At 47.4% G+C, this 18,831-nt stretch overlaps 1 protein-coding gene across 6 annotated transcripts in view; it reads left to right on the top strand.

Annotated features, from left to right (window-relative positions):
* Nucleotides 1-18,831, top strand: part of LOC125432515 (KN motif and ankyrin repeat domain-containing protein 1-like) — a 41,925-nt gene that overhangs the window by 7,545 nt on the left and 15,549 nt on the right. For 3 of the 6 annotated variants that reach the window (XM_048496113.1, XM_048496116.1, XM_048496114.1), the window contains 2 exons: nucleotides 15,525-15,612; nucleotides 15,791-17,599. In XM_048496113.1, the coding sequence (XP_048352070.1) occupies nucleotides 15,558-15,612; nucleotides 15,791-17,599 (1,864 nt within the window). In that variant the 5' untranslated portion in view covers nucleotides 15,525-15,557. The remainder of the gene's footprint in view (nucleotides 1-15,524; nucleotides 15,613-15,790; nucleotides 17,600-18,831) is intronic. The other 3 variants (XM_048496117.1, XM_048496119.1, XM_048496118.1) reach the window with 1 other exon arrangement.

Genomic DNA, 18,831 nt, shown 5'->3' on the forward strand with positions numbered 1-18,831 from the left:
TCCAGTGACTTGTTCCACACAGAGGTCAACTAGATTCCCTGGAGGGCCAATGAACGGGGCACAGAGGCCAAGGCCTTCTTCTGATGCTGCCTCCTAACATTGGTATTTAAAGATTTGCTGCCTTTAGCTACAGTAATTTGTGTTTGGTCACCATGACTGGTAACCATTGATATACTCCATGAATCTGTCTACTGCTCTAGTACTTGGTTGTGGTCCCCCAGGATTGGAATTACCACCTGAGTATTATAGAAATTGGTGCTGCCTTTTCCAAGAAAGCACCTTTCTTTCCAGACAGTGGGCCTCACGGCACCCACCCACACATTTCCTGGTTCTCACAAAATGTTGTTAGCAAGTAGGCGGGGGCAGGGAGAGGTGTTTTTTTCCCCAGCAAGGCTTTTGATGGCTGTGCAGAGTTTAAAAACATTAGTTTGGCAGTCAAGGATCTTGACTGTGACTAAAGTAAGGTGCAGCAGCCATTTTGTGGCAGGCTGTGCCTCCCGTGGCGGCCATTTTGTGATGGTGCCCACCACAATGTGTCAGATTCCAAGGGTGCCCACATGGTCGAAATGGTTGAGAATCCCTGTCACAAGCAAAGAAGATGACTTTGCAGTTTGGACTTCATCTTAAGCTCCTGAGCCATACCATGTAGTACTGTGTTAGGTGTGTTTTTAGCAATAGTCTTATAACCCCACCCCACCCCCTCGCTTGTTCATCTGGGATACTAGGGGCTGCCCAAAAGACCGGATACAATTGCCTTGGCCCAATCTCCTCTATCAGTTCTGCCTTCACATTTGAAAGGGAAACAGAGATTTCCTGTCAACCTTGGAAGCTCCCCAGGCCCCTAAGCTGATAAATCAGGATTTATTCTTATTCCCTCCCAGTGTCAAGCAAAGCAAGGGGGTTGGTGGAGAAAGTTATTCTAAGATAAACCTGACTGTATCAGCACTGCCATCAGTTTGGGTCCTGACTTCCCACGCAGTCCATGATGACAGCAGATTGACATCAGAACATTGGTTGTTCATGATGTTGAGCACAGATAGTCTGATAGTGCTTGCTAAAATTAAAGTTTACAAGAAAAAAGATTCTGCAAAGGCTTGCGGGAACAAAGGTTATCAGTTCAAGCAGGAGTTGAAAAAGAGTTTCTAAATGGTTCGGCATGTTCTAATTTGCAAAATGATTCACAACATATTTGCTTTGGACTTGCTCACAGGTAGATGATGAGAGAGAATGGCATGCCAACAGAGAGAGATTCCCTGGAAATTTCTCCCTAGAGAAATTCTAAAATTCTCCTCCATTGAATTTCTCCCTAGATTCTGGAGGTCCTAATTGCCTGGTCTTGTTTCCAAAATAGGTCTAAGTGGTTTTTTTGTTTGTTTGTTTTCTGGATCATGGGATGTATCCCGCAGATGTGTTCCACTAGCAGTAGCCCTCATTAACTAATAGGGAAAAGGATATGCCGCCTCTCCGGAGGACCTGCTTGAAGCAGCTTGCAAAATAAAACAGGGTCAAATAATAAAACGGCCAAAATAGTTAAATGTTAAACAAAACTATCACAAACCCAGCCACGACATAACAAGCACAAAATGTTCCACATCTGGAAGCTGTTGGAGCAGCTTCAGAGTTTCCTGGAGGACGCACAGGCTTTCGATCCCTTCCAGTCCGGCTTCCGTGCTGGGCATGGGACGGAGACTGTTCTCGTCGCCATCACGGATACGCTCCGCATACAACTTGACCAAGGCGGATCGGCGCTGCTGGTATTACTAGACCTTACCGCAGCGTTTGATATGGTCGACCACGACCTTTTGGCCCACCGCCTGGCCGCTTCCGGGGTGCGGGGCACTGTCCTTCAGTGGATTGTCTCGTTCCTCCGGGGGCGGAGTCAGCAAGTGTGGTGTGGGGACCAAGCCTCCCAGAGGTGCCCACTTCAGTGTGGTGTGCCCCAGGGGGCATTGCTCTCCCCGCTATTGTTTAACATCTATATGCGACCACTTGCTCAGTTGGTGCGGAGCTTTGGGCTGATCTGTCACCAGTATGCTGATGACACTCAGCTCATTCTGTTGATGGAGGGGGGGACAGTCGCTGCCCCTGCAGCTCTACAGCATTGTTTGGAGGCGGTTGCTGGATGGTTACAACAGAGCAGGTTAAAACTGAATCCATCGAAGACGGAGATCCTTTGGCTGGGCCGCCGGGGGGAGGCGGGGGATTTCCAACCGCCGGAGTGGGAGGGGGCTACATTGGCACCAGCCTCCTCCGCCCGCAGCCTGGGGGTCCACCTGGATTCGTCTCTTTCAATGGAGACCCAGGTGGCCCATATAACCCGGGTTGCGTTTTTTCATCTTCGACAGGCCCGGCGGTTGGCCCCCTTCCTCTCCCAGGCAGACCTCGCCACTGTGATCCATGCAACGGTCACCTCTAGGTTAGACTATTGTAACTCGCTCTACGCGGGCCTTCCCTTACGTCTGATCCGGAAGTTGAAACTGGTACAACATGCAGCGGCGCGTGTGCTCACAGGTGGTGCCTTTAGAGAACACATTCAACCTGTGTTGCGCCGCTTGCATTGGCTTCCGGTTGAGTTCCGAATCATTCATAAGGTGTGGGTACTCACCTTTAAGGCCTTACGCGGTCTGGGACCTTCGTACCTTCGGGACCGTCTTACCCCATATGTCCCTTTGCGGCCTCTGCGTTCGGCAGAGGCCAACTTGCTGGCTGTCCCTGGCCCCTCGATGATGCGGTTGGCCTCTACCCGGGCCAGGGCCTTTACAGCCCTGGCCCCTGCCTGATGGAACACTTTACCACCAGCTATTCGGGCCCTGCGGGATCTTGGAGAGTTCCGCAGGGCCTGTAAGACCGAATTGTTCCACCGGGCGTTTGGAGGGGCTGACCGCTGAAGTGCGCCCTCCCCCCCTCCCCTCCTTTTTATGCTCTGGGCCCTTAATTGGGCCCTCAGCTTTTTGGGTCTGTTTCCAGGGTGGGTGTATTACGTTTTATGAAGTTTTGTTGGATGCCGCTGTAACTTATTTAATTCGCTGTTTTAATTGGGATTTTAATGTTATTGTTGTGATGATTGTGTTGTTTACCGCCCAGAGCCCTTCGGGGGAGGGGCGGTATATAGATTTGATTATAAATAAATAAATAAATAAATAAAATGATTCTCATGCTATCAGCAGACTGTGAAGATTTTTTTTTTGGAAAGGACAACACCTTATTGACTGGGGGGGGGGGAAAGAAACATTTTGGCCTTGTGCCTAAAAGAGAGTCAGGAAAGGGCATTCCATAGGCGAGGGGCCTCTACCAAAAAGGCCCTGCCTCTGGTTGCTACCCATGTCACTTTTGATGGCAGGGGCCCAGACAGTTGTGCGCAGGGTCTTAGCTGCAGGCTGGATGACGCAAGAGGAGGTGGTCCTTCCACAACCCCCAGCCCTGCGCAGTTTCAGGCCTTCAATGTCAGAATTAGTGCTTTGAATTGTGCCCGGAAACGGACAGACATCAAGGGCCAATCTTTCCACACCCAAGTGATATGATCCCTGTATTCTACCTGACTGTAGCCCAGCTACTGTATTTTCAACCAGCAGATGTTTCCAGACAGTTTTCAAAGGCAACCGATTGTAGAGTGTGTTAGAGCAATCTAAGGCTCATTCCGCACATGCAGAATAATGCACTTTCAAACTGCTTTCAGTGCTCTTTGAAGCTGTGCGGAATAGCAAAATCCACTTGCAAACAATTGTGAAAGTGGTTTGAAAACGCATTATTTTGCGTGTGTGGGAGGGGCCTAACTTAGGTGCGATTAGAGCTACTTTCATCCTATACACAGAATCTTCCTTTGTTTCTTTGAGGTCTCCTTCCTCTGGAAGAAAGTCCCACTGCTTAGCAGAAAGGACCCACACGTTGAGCCATTTGAGCAGAAATTGTTTAGGTGTGGTTTTTGCCTCTTGTTCAATTCCTTTCGCTCATTTGTGTCCCTACCCCCTGCACCTTTATGCACTGATTTTAAAAAAGAATCCTACAGAGTAGTGGTCCTGATGTGATAATTTGTCCAATTATATCAAGATTTTTTCCTCTTTTTTGTTGTCTAGTGCTTGATTCACGCGCAGGAGCACATTTTTGTACCACTTACTTCCTTAAGTGATACTCCTTATACAGTGGTGGGATCCAAAATTTTCAGTAACAGGTTCCCATGGTGGTGGGATTCAAACAGTGGCGTAGTGCCATTGGGGCTGGGCGGGGCACGGCGGGGGCGTGGCCGGGCATTCCAGGGGCGGGGCATTAATAATTTCTCTGTTACTGTAAAAAACTCTTGCTGTAAAAAAAAGTTCCTAATTTCCAGCTGTATCTTTCTGTCCATAATTTAAACTCATTGTAGCAAGTCCTATCGTTTACTGCCAACAGAAACAACTACTTCTCCTCTAATTGACTGCCTGTGAAATACTTAATACTTTCAAATACTTAATTTTGTTTCTAGAAATCAAAAGAAGGATACTTTCCTCAAACAAGGAACTTTACCATATTTCTAAAACATGTTTTTAAAACAGCCCAACAGGGAGAATTATCCTGCTTTCTACCTTCGCTAACCAACCACATGGGAAACAACAGGACTTTATGATTTTTGGACCTAATGGAATTTCTAACGGAAAAGCAGACCCAATTAGTAACCCCCTCTTGGCTCACACAAATAATTAGCAACCCACTCTCGGGAACTGGTGAGAACCTGCTGGATCCCACCTCTGTCCTTATATACCAAAAGGTCAGAAACATCATCACACTAATATACCCCCCACCCCAAATTAACCCCTTTTACAATCGATTACTGCCCGTAAAAAGTGTAGTTACAAAGAAAGATAAGATGTGTAGGATGAAAGCTGCCCTAAATATTTCTGCTTTAGATCATTCCAATCACAAAAGGTTACTGACCCATAGGGTGACATCATGATTTATGGGGTGGTTTGCCGTCGCCTTCCTCAGTTGTCTACACTGTACTCCAGCAAGCTGGGTACTCATTTTACCAACCTCGGATGGCTGGAAGGTTGAGTAACCTCGAGCCAGCTTCTTGAAACCAACTTCTGTTGGGATCGAACTTGGTTGTGAGCAGAGCTTTGATTGCAATACTGCAGCTCACCACGCTGCGCCACAAGGCTTTTTCACGGCTTTTACACCATGTTTATGCCAGAGAGAGATGTACTCTTGAAGTCTGACATGTAGTCTGAAACACAGGAAGGAAGTGGGGCTGTGCCCTTTTTACGTGCCCTCTTTAGGTGGCACCCCCAAACGTGAGGACTCGGTGTACTTTGGTCTGAGCTTCTGGCACGCAAATCTGGATTCAAACACGGCCCATGAACGAGTGAAAATAAACATCTGTCGCCTCAGGACCGGAGACGTCACCCCTCTCAGAAATGACTGATTTGAGGAAAGTGGCCGAGCCCTGAATTCTTGGCAGTGCCCGAGGGTGTTGCTTGCCAAAACAGGGGTGACCATTTTCCAGTGCTTGTAAGAACTCGTTGCGCTTTTCAGCTCTGGGTGTTGGCATCTCGAGAAGGCTTTTGGTATGCTGAGAAAGGAGTCTGAGGACAACCACAAAGATGAGAGGCCCTCCAAAGCAAATCTGCAGGGACAGGGAAGTTTTGTGTATATGTCTATGTGCTCTCTGTTTGTGGCCTGCTGTTTTCATGCGTAACCAGAAGGAAATGAAATATACAGAAGGAAAGTCCTCTTTTGAGCAAGATGATATGGGGTTTTCCTCGGGGGGTCCTGCTGCTACCTGTGCGGTGACCTCGCCCCATAATTCCCTAGACTACTGTATGAACAACTGGAAGAAGCAGCTGGGACTCCACAAAAGCACCCTGTGGCTTTTATCTGTCAGGAGCATGGAATGAACACGCCCAAGAAGAATTTTTTTGTTTATTCCCTTCCGCATCTCACTACCTTGGAATTTAATCCATGCGCTTTTTGCCATACCTTTGTGCTTTTTTTCCAAATTACTGGAAAGGAATAAAAGGAAACACTTCCTCACACAACGTGTGATTGGTGTTTGGAATATGCTGCCACAGGAGGTGGTGATGGCCACTAACCTGGATAGCTTTAAAAAGGGCTTGGACAGATTTATGGAGGAGAAGTCGATCTATGGCTACCAATCTTGATCCTCCTTGATCTCAGATTGCAAATGCCTTAGCAGACCAGGTGCTCAGGAGCAGCGGCAGCAGAAGGCCACTGCTTTCACCTCCTGCATGTGAGCTCCCAAAGGCACCTGGTGGGCCACTGTGAGTAGCAGAGTGCTGGACTAGATGGACTCTGGTCTGATCCAGCAGGCTAGTTCTTAAGTCAGACAAATGGCCTAATAACTTTTGCAAAGGGTTGGTTCTGGTATACTCTGTATTGCTTTCCTCTTTCCTCAGGACTAGCAAAATGGAGAACATATATGTATATATAGTTGCAAATTCAGGAAAGGTATGTAAAGTAGTCTCAGTTTTGCATACAGTGGTGAATGGAGTGGAGGAGAAGGAGTGTGGCTCATATGGGGTAGAAGAAATCAATTATCAGGGTTGCCAGCCTGGATCAACCAAAGTCCCAATCTGGATCTCCCCCTGCCAGTGGCCAAGGGAGACCTTGCAACCCTAACCTGGGCTTTTGGTATGCCAGGCAGTTTCCCTGATATCAGACTTTTCTTGGATTCCCAAAGGTTGAGTCATCATCATCTTCAACAACCCTTAATCTGCATAGATTAGAAATTATCATGGAACTAATCAAACTACATAAAACACAAAAGAAGAAGCGTGGTTTTGAGGAAAATGCAAAAGGAATTATTCACATAAGTTATCAATCGGTTCAAAAGACCTCATATTTAAAATCCTTCAAATTAGAATTTATTTATTTATTTATTTATTCGATTTGGTAAACCGCCCTACCCCCGAAGGGCTCAGAAGACAAATATATAAATTTAGACAAATATATAAATAAATATATACACTAGGAGATGTACTATTGGCCTGCAAAGACAAAACAATTGTAACAATTGCTGTTTAAAAAATTAAAAATATTTTGATTTTTAATGTCATCGCTAGGAATTTGGCAACCAGTGCTATTTCTTGGAATACTGCTGGTTGGAAGAACAAATCAAATGACCTTGACTTTATTGATTACCTGAAATGTTATGACTGTGTTTTACTTCAAGGTTGAGTCTGTTTTTAAAAAGAGAAGCAAACCTGTGCCTCTGTACACGTGGCTGACTGGAAGTGCATCCCTCTGGGTTTAACACACACACACACACACCACAGTTCGTTGGTTTGTTTTGTTTTCTGGTGCTCTTCGGAAGTCTGTGATGGAACCCAGGCAGCTGTTCTTGGCAAGCTGGCCGGAGCAGGACAATGGTCCTCTCTCCAAGCGGATGGGAGCTTCTCTGTAATTTCCCTTCCCTCGAGGAAGCTGGATAATTGGTTCCAGCAAAGCTGTTTTCCCACACACTCCAGCCCCTCTTCCTTTGGTCTAGGTTTATTTTCTCTGTCCTCCTGCTAGGAAGCCCATCCTGTCCGGGAGGGAAAACCGGTGCCAGTTTGACACGAATGTCCTTTGGAGTGGTTTCTTCAGGCCCTGAGCTTCCAGGAGCAAAATTCCAGAGCTAGAATGGATTGGGTACGAAGTAGGTCAACATTGCCTATTGCACAGGCTTGAAGCCACAATGGTACAAAAAGGGGCGGGGCCTCATCAATAATTTATTTATATTTATTTATATATTACATTTCTACCCCGCCAATCTCCCAAAGGACTCGAAGTGGCCTACATAAATACATATAAAAACAATGCCCCTCTAATCACCACTATAGTCTGTTTTCCATAAAGAAGAAGAGGAAGAGTTTGGATTTATATCCCCCCTTTCTCTCCTGTAGGAGACTCAAAGGGGCTTACAGTCTCCTTGTCCTTCCCCCCTCACAACAAACACTCTGTGAGGTAGGTGGGGCTGAGAGAGCTCCGAGAAGCTGTGACTAGCCCAAGGTCACCCAGCTGGCATGTGTGGGAGTGTACAGGCTAATCTGAATTCCCCAGATAAGCCTCCACAGCTCAGGCAGCAGAGTGGAGAATCAAACCCGGTTCCTCCAGATTAGATACACGAGCTCTTAACCTCCTAAGCCACTGCTGATGTTGGTTCTGTCAGTTGAGGTGCAGCCATTGAGAACACTGTATGTTTCCACATTAGTATACAGTCCCAAATGAATATCAGAATTATCATTCATTTTTACACACTGCCTTTGTCAAAACAATTATTTTTTGTGCATCATTGAACATGGTACTTTGATACAAGAGCATTTATGACAAAATGTATTTTTTTACTTTCAAACTGATGGGGCGGGGGCAGCAGGGCCAGGTAGGCACTAGGACCCAGGCTGAGCATTCTACAACAAAGAAGGTCCAGCATTTTTTGTTCTGTAGCAGAGAAATAAACAATCTACTATACCTGATTGTGGTGGGTTTTCCGGGCTGCGTGGCCGTGGTCTGATAGACCTTCTTCCTAACGTTTTGTTTGCATCTGTGGCTGGCATCTTCAGAGGTGTATCACAGAGAGAAGTCTGTTACACACTGTGTCTGTTTCTAGTGGGAAGGGAATGTTTAGTGGGGTATATATTGTCCATGTCCTAGGGTGGGAAACCAATCAGTAAGTGTTTGGATGGAACTTGCTATGCAAAGGTGCATTGTATTGCGGGTGGAGTTATCAGTCCGTTTACATTGCTAGTCACATTTGCATTCCCTGCAGCAGCAGCAGCGGCAGCAGTATTGGTGAATGCAAATCTTGTGTCTGGGTGGAGTCCATTGTCCATGAACCCTTGGTCTTTGATTCTGGTGTTTTTAAGTACTGGTAGCCAAGCTTTGTTAATTCTCAGAGTCTCTTCTTTTTCGTTGAAGTTGTCTTGGGGTTTGTGAAATTCAATGGCCTCCCTGTGCAGTCTGATATAATAACCTTCTAAATTGTCCAGAATTTCAGTGTTTATCCAGAATTGCAATGTTTTCAAATAAAATGTTACGTCCAGCTTTGCTTAGGACATGTTCTGCTACTGCAGGACAAGAGAGACCCCCTCACTTCTGCAGGAGTCTATTGCATACCCTGCAGTGGTAGAAAGGTCTACATAGAAACCACAAAACGCAGCATTCAGACTCGTATTAAAGAGCACAAAAGACACTGTCGGCTTAACCATCCTGAAAAATCTGCAGTAGCAGAACATGTCCTAAGCAAAACTGGACATAACATTTTATTTGAAAACACTGAAATTCTGGACAATTCAGAAGGTTACTATGTCAGACTGCACAAGGAAGGCCATTGAAATTCACAATTCCTGGAGATTTGGGGATGGATCCTGAGAACAGGGATCTTAATAAGGTAGTGCCAGAGGATCCACTCTCAAAGCATCCATTTTTTCCTGAGGAACTGATCTCTAACCTGGAGATGAGCTTTAATTCTGGGGTACCTTCAGGTACTGCATTGAGGCTGGCATCCCTAGTGCTAACTGGGGTGTTAAAATACCAAGAAGGCCAGTTATATCTGTATTTCAAAACATGGTTTCCCAACTATTCCAACTCTAAATAATTGCAGTTCAGAGAGGGAGGGGTTTCCCACAGAAAAACCTGTCCCAAAACTACAACTCCCAAAATTATTGGGGTTGCCATGCTGGCAGGGGCTGATGGGAGTTGTAGTCCATGAACATCTGGAGTGCCGTAGGTTCGCCACCACTGTCCTAGAGCCTCTAGCTCAGCAGTTCTCAGCCTGTGGGTTGTGACCCCTTTGGGGGTCGAACAACCCTTTCACAGGGGTCGCCTAAGACTCTCTGCATCAGTGTTCTCCATCTGTAAAATGGATAAATGTTAGGGTTGGGGGTCACCACAACATGAGGAACTGTGTTAAAAGGTTGCGGCATTAGGAAGGTTGAGAACCACTGCTCTAGCTAACCTGCCCTGGGGAAAGCTCTTCCTTGCCCCCTTCTCAAGAGTCCCCTAATCTTGCACGCAGCAAAGACGTGCGGAAGGAAGATCTGGTGAGATCAAGATAACAGCTCCGCTTCTCCGAATAGGACTTGCTCCCTTGGTGGTGCAGGATCCAGCTTCGGCCTGTGTTTTGATTGGCCTCGGAGGCTGCTGAGAGGAATCCGTTCAATCTGATAAGGGGAGAATGTTTGACAACTGGTTTGTGTCAGACCCCCACCCTCTTCCCCTTGGCTTCTCACACCAGGGACGAGTCGGTTTCCCACCAGTTTTTCCCATGGAAAGAACCTTTTGACTGTGTCTCTGTGGGTCTGGGGCAGAGGTCTGCCAGGTGTTCCACCTGGGTCAGGCCTCAACCATTGCACTCCTTCTGCCCTTCCATCAGTTAATGAAGTCATTTCCTGGATAATTTCCAAGTTTGGGCTGCTGCTCCCTTTGGTTTCCGCAGTTTCCACAAATCCCAGTTCTCATAGGTTGGACGTAGCCTCTGTTAACTCCGAGGTTCTGTGAGAAGCGTAGTGGTTAAGTGCTTGCACTGCCACTCACACGGTCAGGAGTTCGAGCCCCCTGTGGATCAGATATCCTGGCAGCTGGCTCATGGTCAATTCAGCCTCCATCCATTTCTTGGTCGGTAAATTTGCTGGTTGTTTCCGGCCCCTCAATGATACAGCTGGCCTCCACACGGAGCAGGGCTTTTACGGCCCTGGCCCCGGCCTGGTGGAACACTTCCTCCAGCTGTCCGGGCCCTGCGGGACCTTGGTGAATTCCACAGGGCCTGTAAGACTGAGTTGTTCCACCGGGCCTTTGGAGTAACCAGCCGTTGAATGGTGCCCCCATCTGTTCTCGCATCTGTTCTCACCCCTTTTTACATCTTTTATTGAGGGAGCCAGCAGTCTTCCCGCTTAGGGAGGGTTTTAAATATGGGTTGTGCTGGGCGCCTTTGTTTTCGATTTTAAATTTGTATTAACTGCTGTTTTTAAAAAGGGGGATTTATTAACTTATTTGTGCTGGAATTTAATTGTTTAGTTTTGACTGTGTTTAGTTGTACCATGATTTAATTTTGTTGTACACCGTCCAGAGCCCTGCGGGGATAGGGCGGTATATAAAACTAAACAATCAATCAATCAATCAATCAATAAAATGAGTACGTAGCTCATAGCTAGGGGGTAAAGAATAGCCGGGGAAAGCAATGGCAAACTATCCCACAAAAGAGGCTTGCCTAGGAAATCACTGCTTGCAGTGGTACCCCAGGGTCGGACATGACCGAAGGGGAAACTTTACCTTTTTCTGTGAGTGAGATTATTATCCAGGGGCTACTTTTCACCATATGCCTTCTTCTTTTGGGTCCCTTCTTTCTAAAACTGCACACCTCTGGAGTCCTATATTTTCACAAAGTTCTTCTCCATCCCTTTGACCAAGCTTTCTCCCTAGCCAAATGACCTTTCCACTCTCTTCTAGAAACTATACTACTTGTCATCTTTCTTCCACTGATGCTTTCACTGGAGCAGTTTGAATGTTTGTAAACATTTATGTAATGGCACACTCAATACAAAAGTGATGGGAAGGCAGTGACAACTTTTTTTAAAAGAAAAGATTACTTCATACCAGCATGGTGTAGTGCAATGGTTCTCAACTTGGGAGTCAGGACCCCTTTGGGGGTCGAACAACCCTTTCACAGGGGTCGCCTAAGACTCTCTGCATCAGTGTTCTCCATCTGTAAAATGGACAAATGTTAGGGTTGGGGGTCACCACAACATGAGGAACTGTATTAAAGGGTCGCCGCATTAGGAAGGTTGAGAACCACTGGTTTAGTGGTTAAGAGTGGCGGAGTCTAATCTGGAGAACCAGGTTTGATTCCCTGTTCCTCCACATGAAGCCTGCTGGGTGACTTTGGGCCAGTCACTGCTCTCTCTGAACACTGTCAGTCCCACCTACTTTACAAGGTGCCTGCTATGGAGGGAGGTGATTGTAAGCTGCTTTGAGACTTCTACAGTTAGAGAAAAGCAGAATATAAAAATCAACTCTTCTTCTATCAAGAAAGGTAGTGTGAAATATTTATGTTCTCCCATAGAAGTAACTGTGGAGCACCTGAAGAATTTTTTTTAAACTGCTGGTGTCTGGAAGACAGGAGCAAATGGTTCATTGGAAGCTTGGATAAAAGCCAAGGAAGTTCCTCTGGATTTGTTAAATTTATTTGCTTACCTCATTTAAGTCCCGTCTTTCTCCTCAATGGAAATCCAAAGCAGCTGACATCATTATCATTATTAGCATTGTTGTTGTTGTTGTTTGATTTGAGCCAGCCCTTTATCTGAACAAGATGGGCTCAGAGCAAATTATAACATAGTTAACTTTTTATATTTACAATTAAAATGTATACATTGAGTTTCCTAAAACCTTGAAACTTCAAAGGTGCCAAACAACAGTCCTGTAAGGTAGGCTAGGCTGAATGTGTGGAACTGGCCCAAGGTCACCCAGGGAGCTTCCAATGACAGATTAAGGATCTGAACCTGAGTCTCCCAGATCTGAGGCTGACGCTCTAACTACTAAACATCACTATCACCTGTTTTCACCCTTCCTGTGTGAAAAGAGTTCAAAACATACCAATAAAAGGTTTACGGAAGTTGTAACACGGGCTCTGTCTTGGGGCAACCTGTTTGGTACTTTCCTTCTGGATTTTATACAACATATAAATTAGGGTTCAGTGCTTAGATTTAGTCCTGCTTCAAATGTTTTGCTGCATGAAAAGGAGACTCACATGCTTCTCTCTGAACTCCTCACAAGAAGCAAAATAGGAGATCTTTTTGCTAAGGAGCGTAAGACTGGTAAAGGCCCCAAATCTTCTTGGTTTGCCACTTCTAACTTTTCTTGGCAGGGACTTTAACTCATTCCCAACACTTCATCTGCTCTTCAGCCCAAGAGGAGAGAGCGTGATGTGTTCTTTCTTTCTCTCCTTCTTTCGGGGCCTAGTATGGCTTTTCTCTGTGCACAACAAGCTAATTTTAGAACGTGTGATTGATGGATCTCACCTCCTGCCCAGAGGAGGCGGCAAAATGGCCCGGCGTGCTGGGAAGCGGTCCCAAACCAGCCCGGTTTGCGCTGGCGCCCCAAACGCATCCATTCCTGATTCATGCTAGGAGCATGTTCGAAAAATCCCCGTCCATCTCCTGCTCACTAAAACACCCCACCCTTTGGCCACATTCTCATAGCTGAACTCTGATTGTTCTCAGCCGGAAAAGAAAAAAGCTTGGGAATTTGTACCCCTGGCAAGGGCGCATTGCAGCCCAGCAAGGCAAAATGAGTGGAATCGGGGACTATGAAGAATCCTGGGCTGCTGGGAGATTGTTCTGAGGCAGAAATAAAGCCGAAAGGATCTGAGCCAGTTTCTTGCTCTCCTAGGAGGTGAGAAGGAATGCAGCATTATCCGGAGCGAGCAAGTGGTGAAGGGAGGAATGTGCAGCCGCCAGTATGTCACAGAAGGAGCTCTGACTCTACCTTCCTGGCAGTACTGCGGATTTCCACTTTCCTTCCAAAATCACAAGTGCTTGTGACCCCTCTGCCTGAAGGGAGGGGCAGTCGACACATGCTCAGAGGCATTCCCATTCTGTTGGAAGGAGAGCTGTAAAGGGCTAACCTTGATCGGGGCACAGAGTTCAAGCAAGCCTTTCAGGTCAAAACAGCTGCCAAGGGCGGCTGCCAGAGGTTTGGGGGGGCTGCCAGCTGCTGAAACGAATGGAAGACTGTGGGGTAGGGGAAAGGGGACTGGGGTGTGTGTGCCTGCTCTGATTCCATTCAAATACGGAGCAAGAGACACAGGGTATGGATTCGGGTTCCCATTGATCTTATCTGTTGCTTTAAAAACAAAGCTATATGATCCTAGTCACTGTGGATATTAGAAATGTCACTGAAGCTGTTGGCAAGAGGTAATAGGAATGCCTCTGAATATCAGTTGGTGAGGGTTTTGGCTTTCCCACCTAGCTAGTGGGCTTCCTTTCAGGGATCTCTGGCTCCCACTGCTGGAAACAGAACACTGGGCTAGGCAGGCCCTTCCTTGCTTTGATCCAGCAGGGCTGCTCTCCATGGCCCTTTCCACACAAACCTCCTAAAAGTTTTGTAAAATATTTTCAATTCCCCCCTTTTGTTCCCACTCATCTCCTTGAAATTGTTCCTGGCTGTGATCCCCCCCCCCCCCCACTTTTTATATAGTTTGGTGTTTAGTCAATGCTTCAGTGCTTCACAGCCTCGGGCTGCATTCTGTACTACTCCTTGTATGCTCGATGCTTTGAAGATTGGCCCTCCAAAAATAAAGGAACAAACAGCTAAATGGTGCAAGTAAACAGGCGAGGGGGAACTGAGTGAAAGAAGAGGGTGCAGAGGAGGAAGTTCAGGGAAACAGCGAAGTGTAGGGAACATAGCCGGTAGATCACACAGCAACTGAAGACGTTTTCAAAACATTTCAGCCAGAGAATTGCTTTAAAAGGGAATTAATTTAAAAAATTGTGAGACTGGGAACAAAACGTTTGGGGGTAAAAACAGTGTGGAACTCTTTGGAGGAAGCGTTTTATTTCTGGCCTCAAAATGTTTTAAATGAATTATGCAGAAAAGCCCTGTGTGTTACAAATATAACAGGCTCGTGCAATTGTTCAGATGCTAAATATTGTAGGTGCTGGAAAGTGCAAATCTTATCGCTGCAGAAGATTACTGATAACACTGGCACACTTATTCTAAAGTATAGTGCTCATAAAATGTCCCTTAGTTTGGAATGGATCTGTGAGTAAGCCTTTTCAGCCCTGACTTACCCATTAAATTATCTTTCCTCAATACTGCAAATGGCATCCATGTGAATAATCTGTCCTTTAGGGATTGGGAAAACAAAACTTGCAAGACAGTTTGGTGTAGTGGTTGGAGTTTGTCCTGGGTTGAAATCCCTACTCAGCTGCCAAGATTACTGAATAGCTGGTCCACGGAGGCCATCTCTCTACACATTTCTCGCAGAATTGTTGCAAGGATAGTGTGTGTTGCAGACAGTGGCGTAGTGCCAATGGGACATCTGGGGGCAGGTGCGCCGCTGTCAGGTCACAGGGGGGGCACAAAACCCCCTCTGCCCAATGGAGAAGGCACTTGCCTCCTCTGTTGGGCAGAGGGGAGATGTCTGCGGCAGCCTGCCTCGTGCTGCCCAACAGAGGAGGCAGCCACCCCCAGCGCACCTGTCAGGTCACGTGGCGGGTGCAAAACCCCCTCAGCCCAACGGAGAAGGCGGCTGCCTGCTCTGTTGGGCAGAGAGGGAATGGCGGTGGCGGCCTGCCTCGTGCTGCTGGCTCTCGCGCCGCGGGAGCTGGCAGCGCTGGGCAGAGAAACCCCCTCTACCCTATGGAGGAGGCGGTATAGAAATCGAATAATACAATACAACTATCCACCACAGATCCTGAATCAAGAAGAAACCACAGTAAGGCAGTGTATGTGATGGAAGGAGGACTTTTCATTGCAAGAATTAAGAACTTGATGTGGGCATTAGGAGTATCGACATCATTGTGGGTACTTTCATTTGCGTGCTTTTGTTTTCCTTTCAGATACGTGGCTTTAGGACATCCTAGCAAAAGAAAATGGCCCAGCCCACTCATCTGAACCACAATCTCCCAGGTGATAAGAAATATGCAGGTGACCTATTGCAATCTGTCTCTGAATATAAAAGACTGGGAATGCACTGGAGATGGGGGGGGGGGAGTTGTGGGGGGGGGCAGTCTCAGCATCAGACCATGTTCTGAATGCTAAAGTTCATATCCTGTTACCAATTCGTCTTTCATGTGCTCTGTTTGTGTGTGTGCTTGGAATACAGATCTGGGTGGCCCATTCTTGTACCGCAACCAGGATCGGGATGGAGAGAAGGCCTCCTACTCCTTGGAGACCCCCTATGGCTTCACGTTGGATCTAGATTTCCTCAAGTACGTAGATGATATCGAGAGTGGCCAAACCCTCCGGAAGATTCCGCTGAACCGGAAGGCCAAGGGGCCAAAGCAGGCGCTGGACTTTTCTCGTAGCCAAACCGGTGGCTGGACGTCCACTGAGTCTCTCTCCTCCACAACCAGCGAAGATGGGAAGCCCGTTTTTTCCCCAAGGCCCAGAATATGGGCCAGTTCTTCAGAGCCTGCAAGCAAACAGGCCTCCCTCCCCATGTCCCCAGCCCCAATCATCCATCTTCTCCCACCTCCATGTCCCAAATCCCTGTTGAGGAACACACAGGTGGAAAAAACTTTGTTGGAGACAAGCAAGCGCTTGGAACGAGAGCAGCTTGACATACTCGAGGCGGGAACAGCCACGACCACCACCAAGACCCCCAGGAGCCCATCCAAAGTTGCTTCGTCCCCCTCATTTTCACAAAACCTCTCTCCTTCCTGTATCCAGCTGACAGGAGAAAGTCAAGTGGACCTCAGCCTTCCTCATGTCAAAATGAGTCCTTCCAATTCAGGAAGGAGTACTCCAGCCACAGGAGTCACCCCCGGACATCTCTATCATGTCCGTGACCAGATGGCAGCTGCTCTCAAGCAACTGAAGGAGCTGGAAGAGCAAGTGAAGACAATCCCTGCTTTGGAAATGAAGATCTGTCGGTTGAAGAAGGAGAGGGAGCAGCTGGTGGCCGGCTTGTGGGAAAAATCCCAAGCAGGTGACGCCTTCACCTTTGATTTCCCGCCAAGATCTCCCAGCGAGGAGGCCGCCGCCAACCCAAGCCTGGAAGACAGCCGCGAGGCCGACAAGCCTTCAAAAGAGAGGATGAGTAAAATTGCCGAGTTAAAGAAACTGACAGAGAAATTGTCAGCTTCAGAGAAGACCACGAAGGCGAACAAAGGGGCGGGACCTCTTTCAAGAGCTGAAGAAGACACCCACAGATCAGTTGGGGTTGGAGAGGAGATTGACATGGGAGAGGCGGTTTTCTACTACCGGTGCCAAAGGCCGTGTCAGGAGGTAGCTGTTGGGTGGCAGACGGAGACCAAAGATGCTGAGGTGTGGGTCATGGAGTCTTTGCTAGGTGTGTCGGCCGAGACAGAGCAGGAAATTGGGCTCCTTCAAGAGACGGTTCAGCACCAGCAGGAGGTCATCTCCATGCTAGAGGAACACCTGAAAGAGGCTGCGGAGGAGCTGGAGGAGCTAAGAGTGGCGGTTTGTTCAAGGATGCCAAAACACCTGGTCAGCAAAGAAACCATGGCCCAGCCAGAGACTGTGGAGGTGTCTTTAGAGGCAGTTCCCGCAACTCAAAGTCAGGCTGTGGGTGACCATATAGAAATGACAGACAAGAGTGTCTTCTGCTCTCCTCAGGTGGCTTGTGTCGGGGTGGGCTGCCATTTGGAGCAAGAAGACCTCCTGTCCGTCAAAAGGAGTCAAGCCACGCAAATGGATTTGATGGGGGAAAGCGAAGTCCCAGAGCAGAGCCATGACTCTGCTGTGGCAGAACCAGACCAACAGGGAGATGCACCTGTGCCAAAAGATGAGGAAGTCAGCAACCGAACAGTCACCGAGGAGTGTGAAGTTCCTCCCTTCGAGACAGATATTGTGGGAGTGGATCCTGAATTGCATTTGCAGATTGCTGCAACTGAGGAGGAAACTGCACAAGGGGCGTCTGACCACAGATCCACAGGAAGAACAGAGACTGGTGAGCTACGCTTGTTGCAAATGCTGTGGCCAGTGGTGGGATTCAAATAATTTAATAACCGGTTCTGGTGGTGGGATTCAAATAATTTAACAACTGGTTGTTTACAAGCACCATTTTAACAACTGGTTCTGCCGAAGTGGCACGAACCTGCTGAATCCCACCACTGGCTGTGGCCATCCAAAATCAGGATGGTCCCATTTCTGGTTACTTTATATGATGTAATTTGAGCAAAGGTTTTCCAAGGTTCATTTCCAGTTTCTCTAAGGTTGAGCAAACAGGAGCCAGTGTGGTGTAGTGGTTAAGAGCAGGTGCACTCTAATCTGAAGAACCGGGTTTGATTCCCCGCTCTGCCACTTGAGCTGTGGAGGCTTATCTGGGGAACTAGATTAGCCTGTGCACTCCAACCCACACCAGCTGGGTGACCTTGGGCTAGTCACAGCTCTTCGGAACTCTCTCAGCCTCATCCACCTCACAGGGTGTTTGGGAGGGGTGGCAGGAGGAAGGGAAAGGCAATTGTAAGCCCCTTTGAGTCTCCTGACAGGAGAGAAAGGGGGGATATAAATCCAAACTCTTCTTCTTCGTCACTGAAGAACAACTATACCCTGTTCAGGATAAAGATGACAGGAGATCTGTGAATTTATCCATCATTTCCTGGACCTTCTTTGTTTTAAAATGCTCCACTTAGGTCCTAGTGCCGTGGTGGCGAACCTTTGGCACTCCAGATGTTATGGACTACAATCCCCATCAGCCCCTGCCAGCATGGCCAATTGATGGCCATGCATAATGGCCATGGCTGATGGGAATTGTAGTCCATAACATCTGGAGTGCCAAAGGTTCGCCACCACTGTCCTAGTGCCTTGGAGATAGAACTAGGTAGGCACTAGGACCCAAGCAGAGCATTCTAGAACAATGACAGTCCAGTAAATGGTGGATAAATTTACAGATCTCCTGTCATCTTTATCCTAAGCAGGGTATATCACAGATCTGGGAATTAGGGGGGCTTCAGGAGTGCACAGTGTAGCTTGGAGACAGCCAGGTCTATGTCCTATCATGTGCGCGGTTTTCCGCATCCACTTTTTTGACTGTTTTTAGGAGCCCCTCAGCACCCGCGTTCATTTTAACAAATGAGCAGATGTGAAAACAACTGTTCTAATAGCCAACACTTTAAAACAAGCCATGCACTTCAACACACCTGAGTGCTGTTCAGCTAACTATAATACATATTGAACAGT

Source organism: Sphaerodactylus townsendi, linkage group LG05 (assembly GCF_021028975.2).
Source record: "Sphaerodactylus townsendi isolate TG3544 linkage group LG05, MPM_Stown_v2.3, whole genome shotgun sequence".
Taxonomy (NCBI): domain Eukaryota; kingdom Metazoa; phylum Chordata; class Lepidosauria; order Squamata; family Sphaerodactylidae; genus Sphaerodactylus; species Sphaerodactylus townsendi.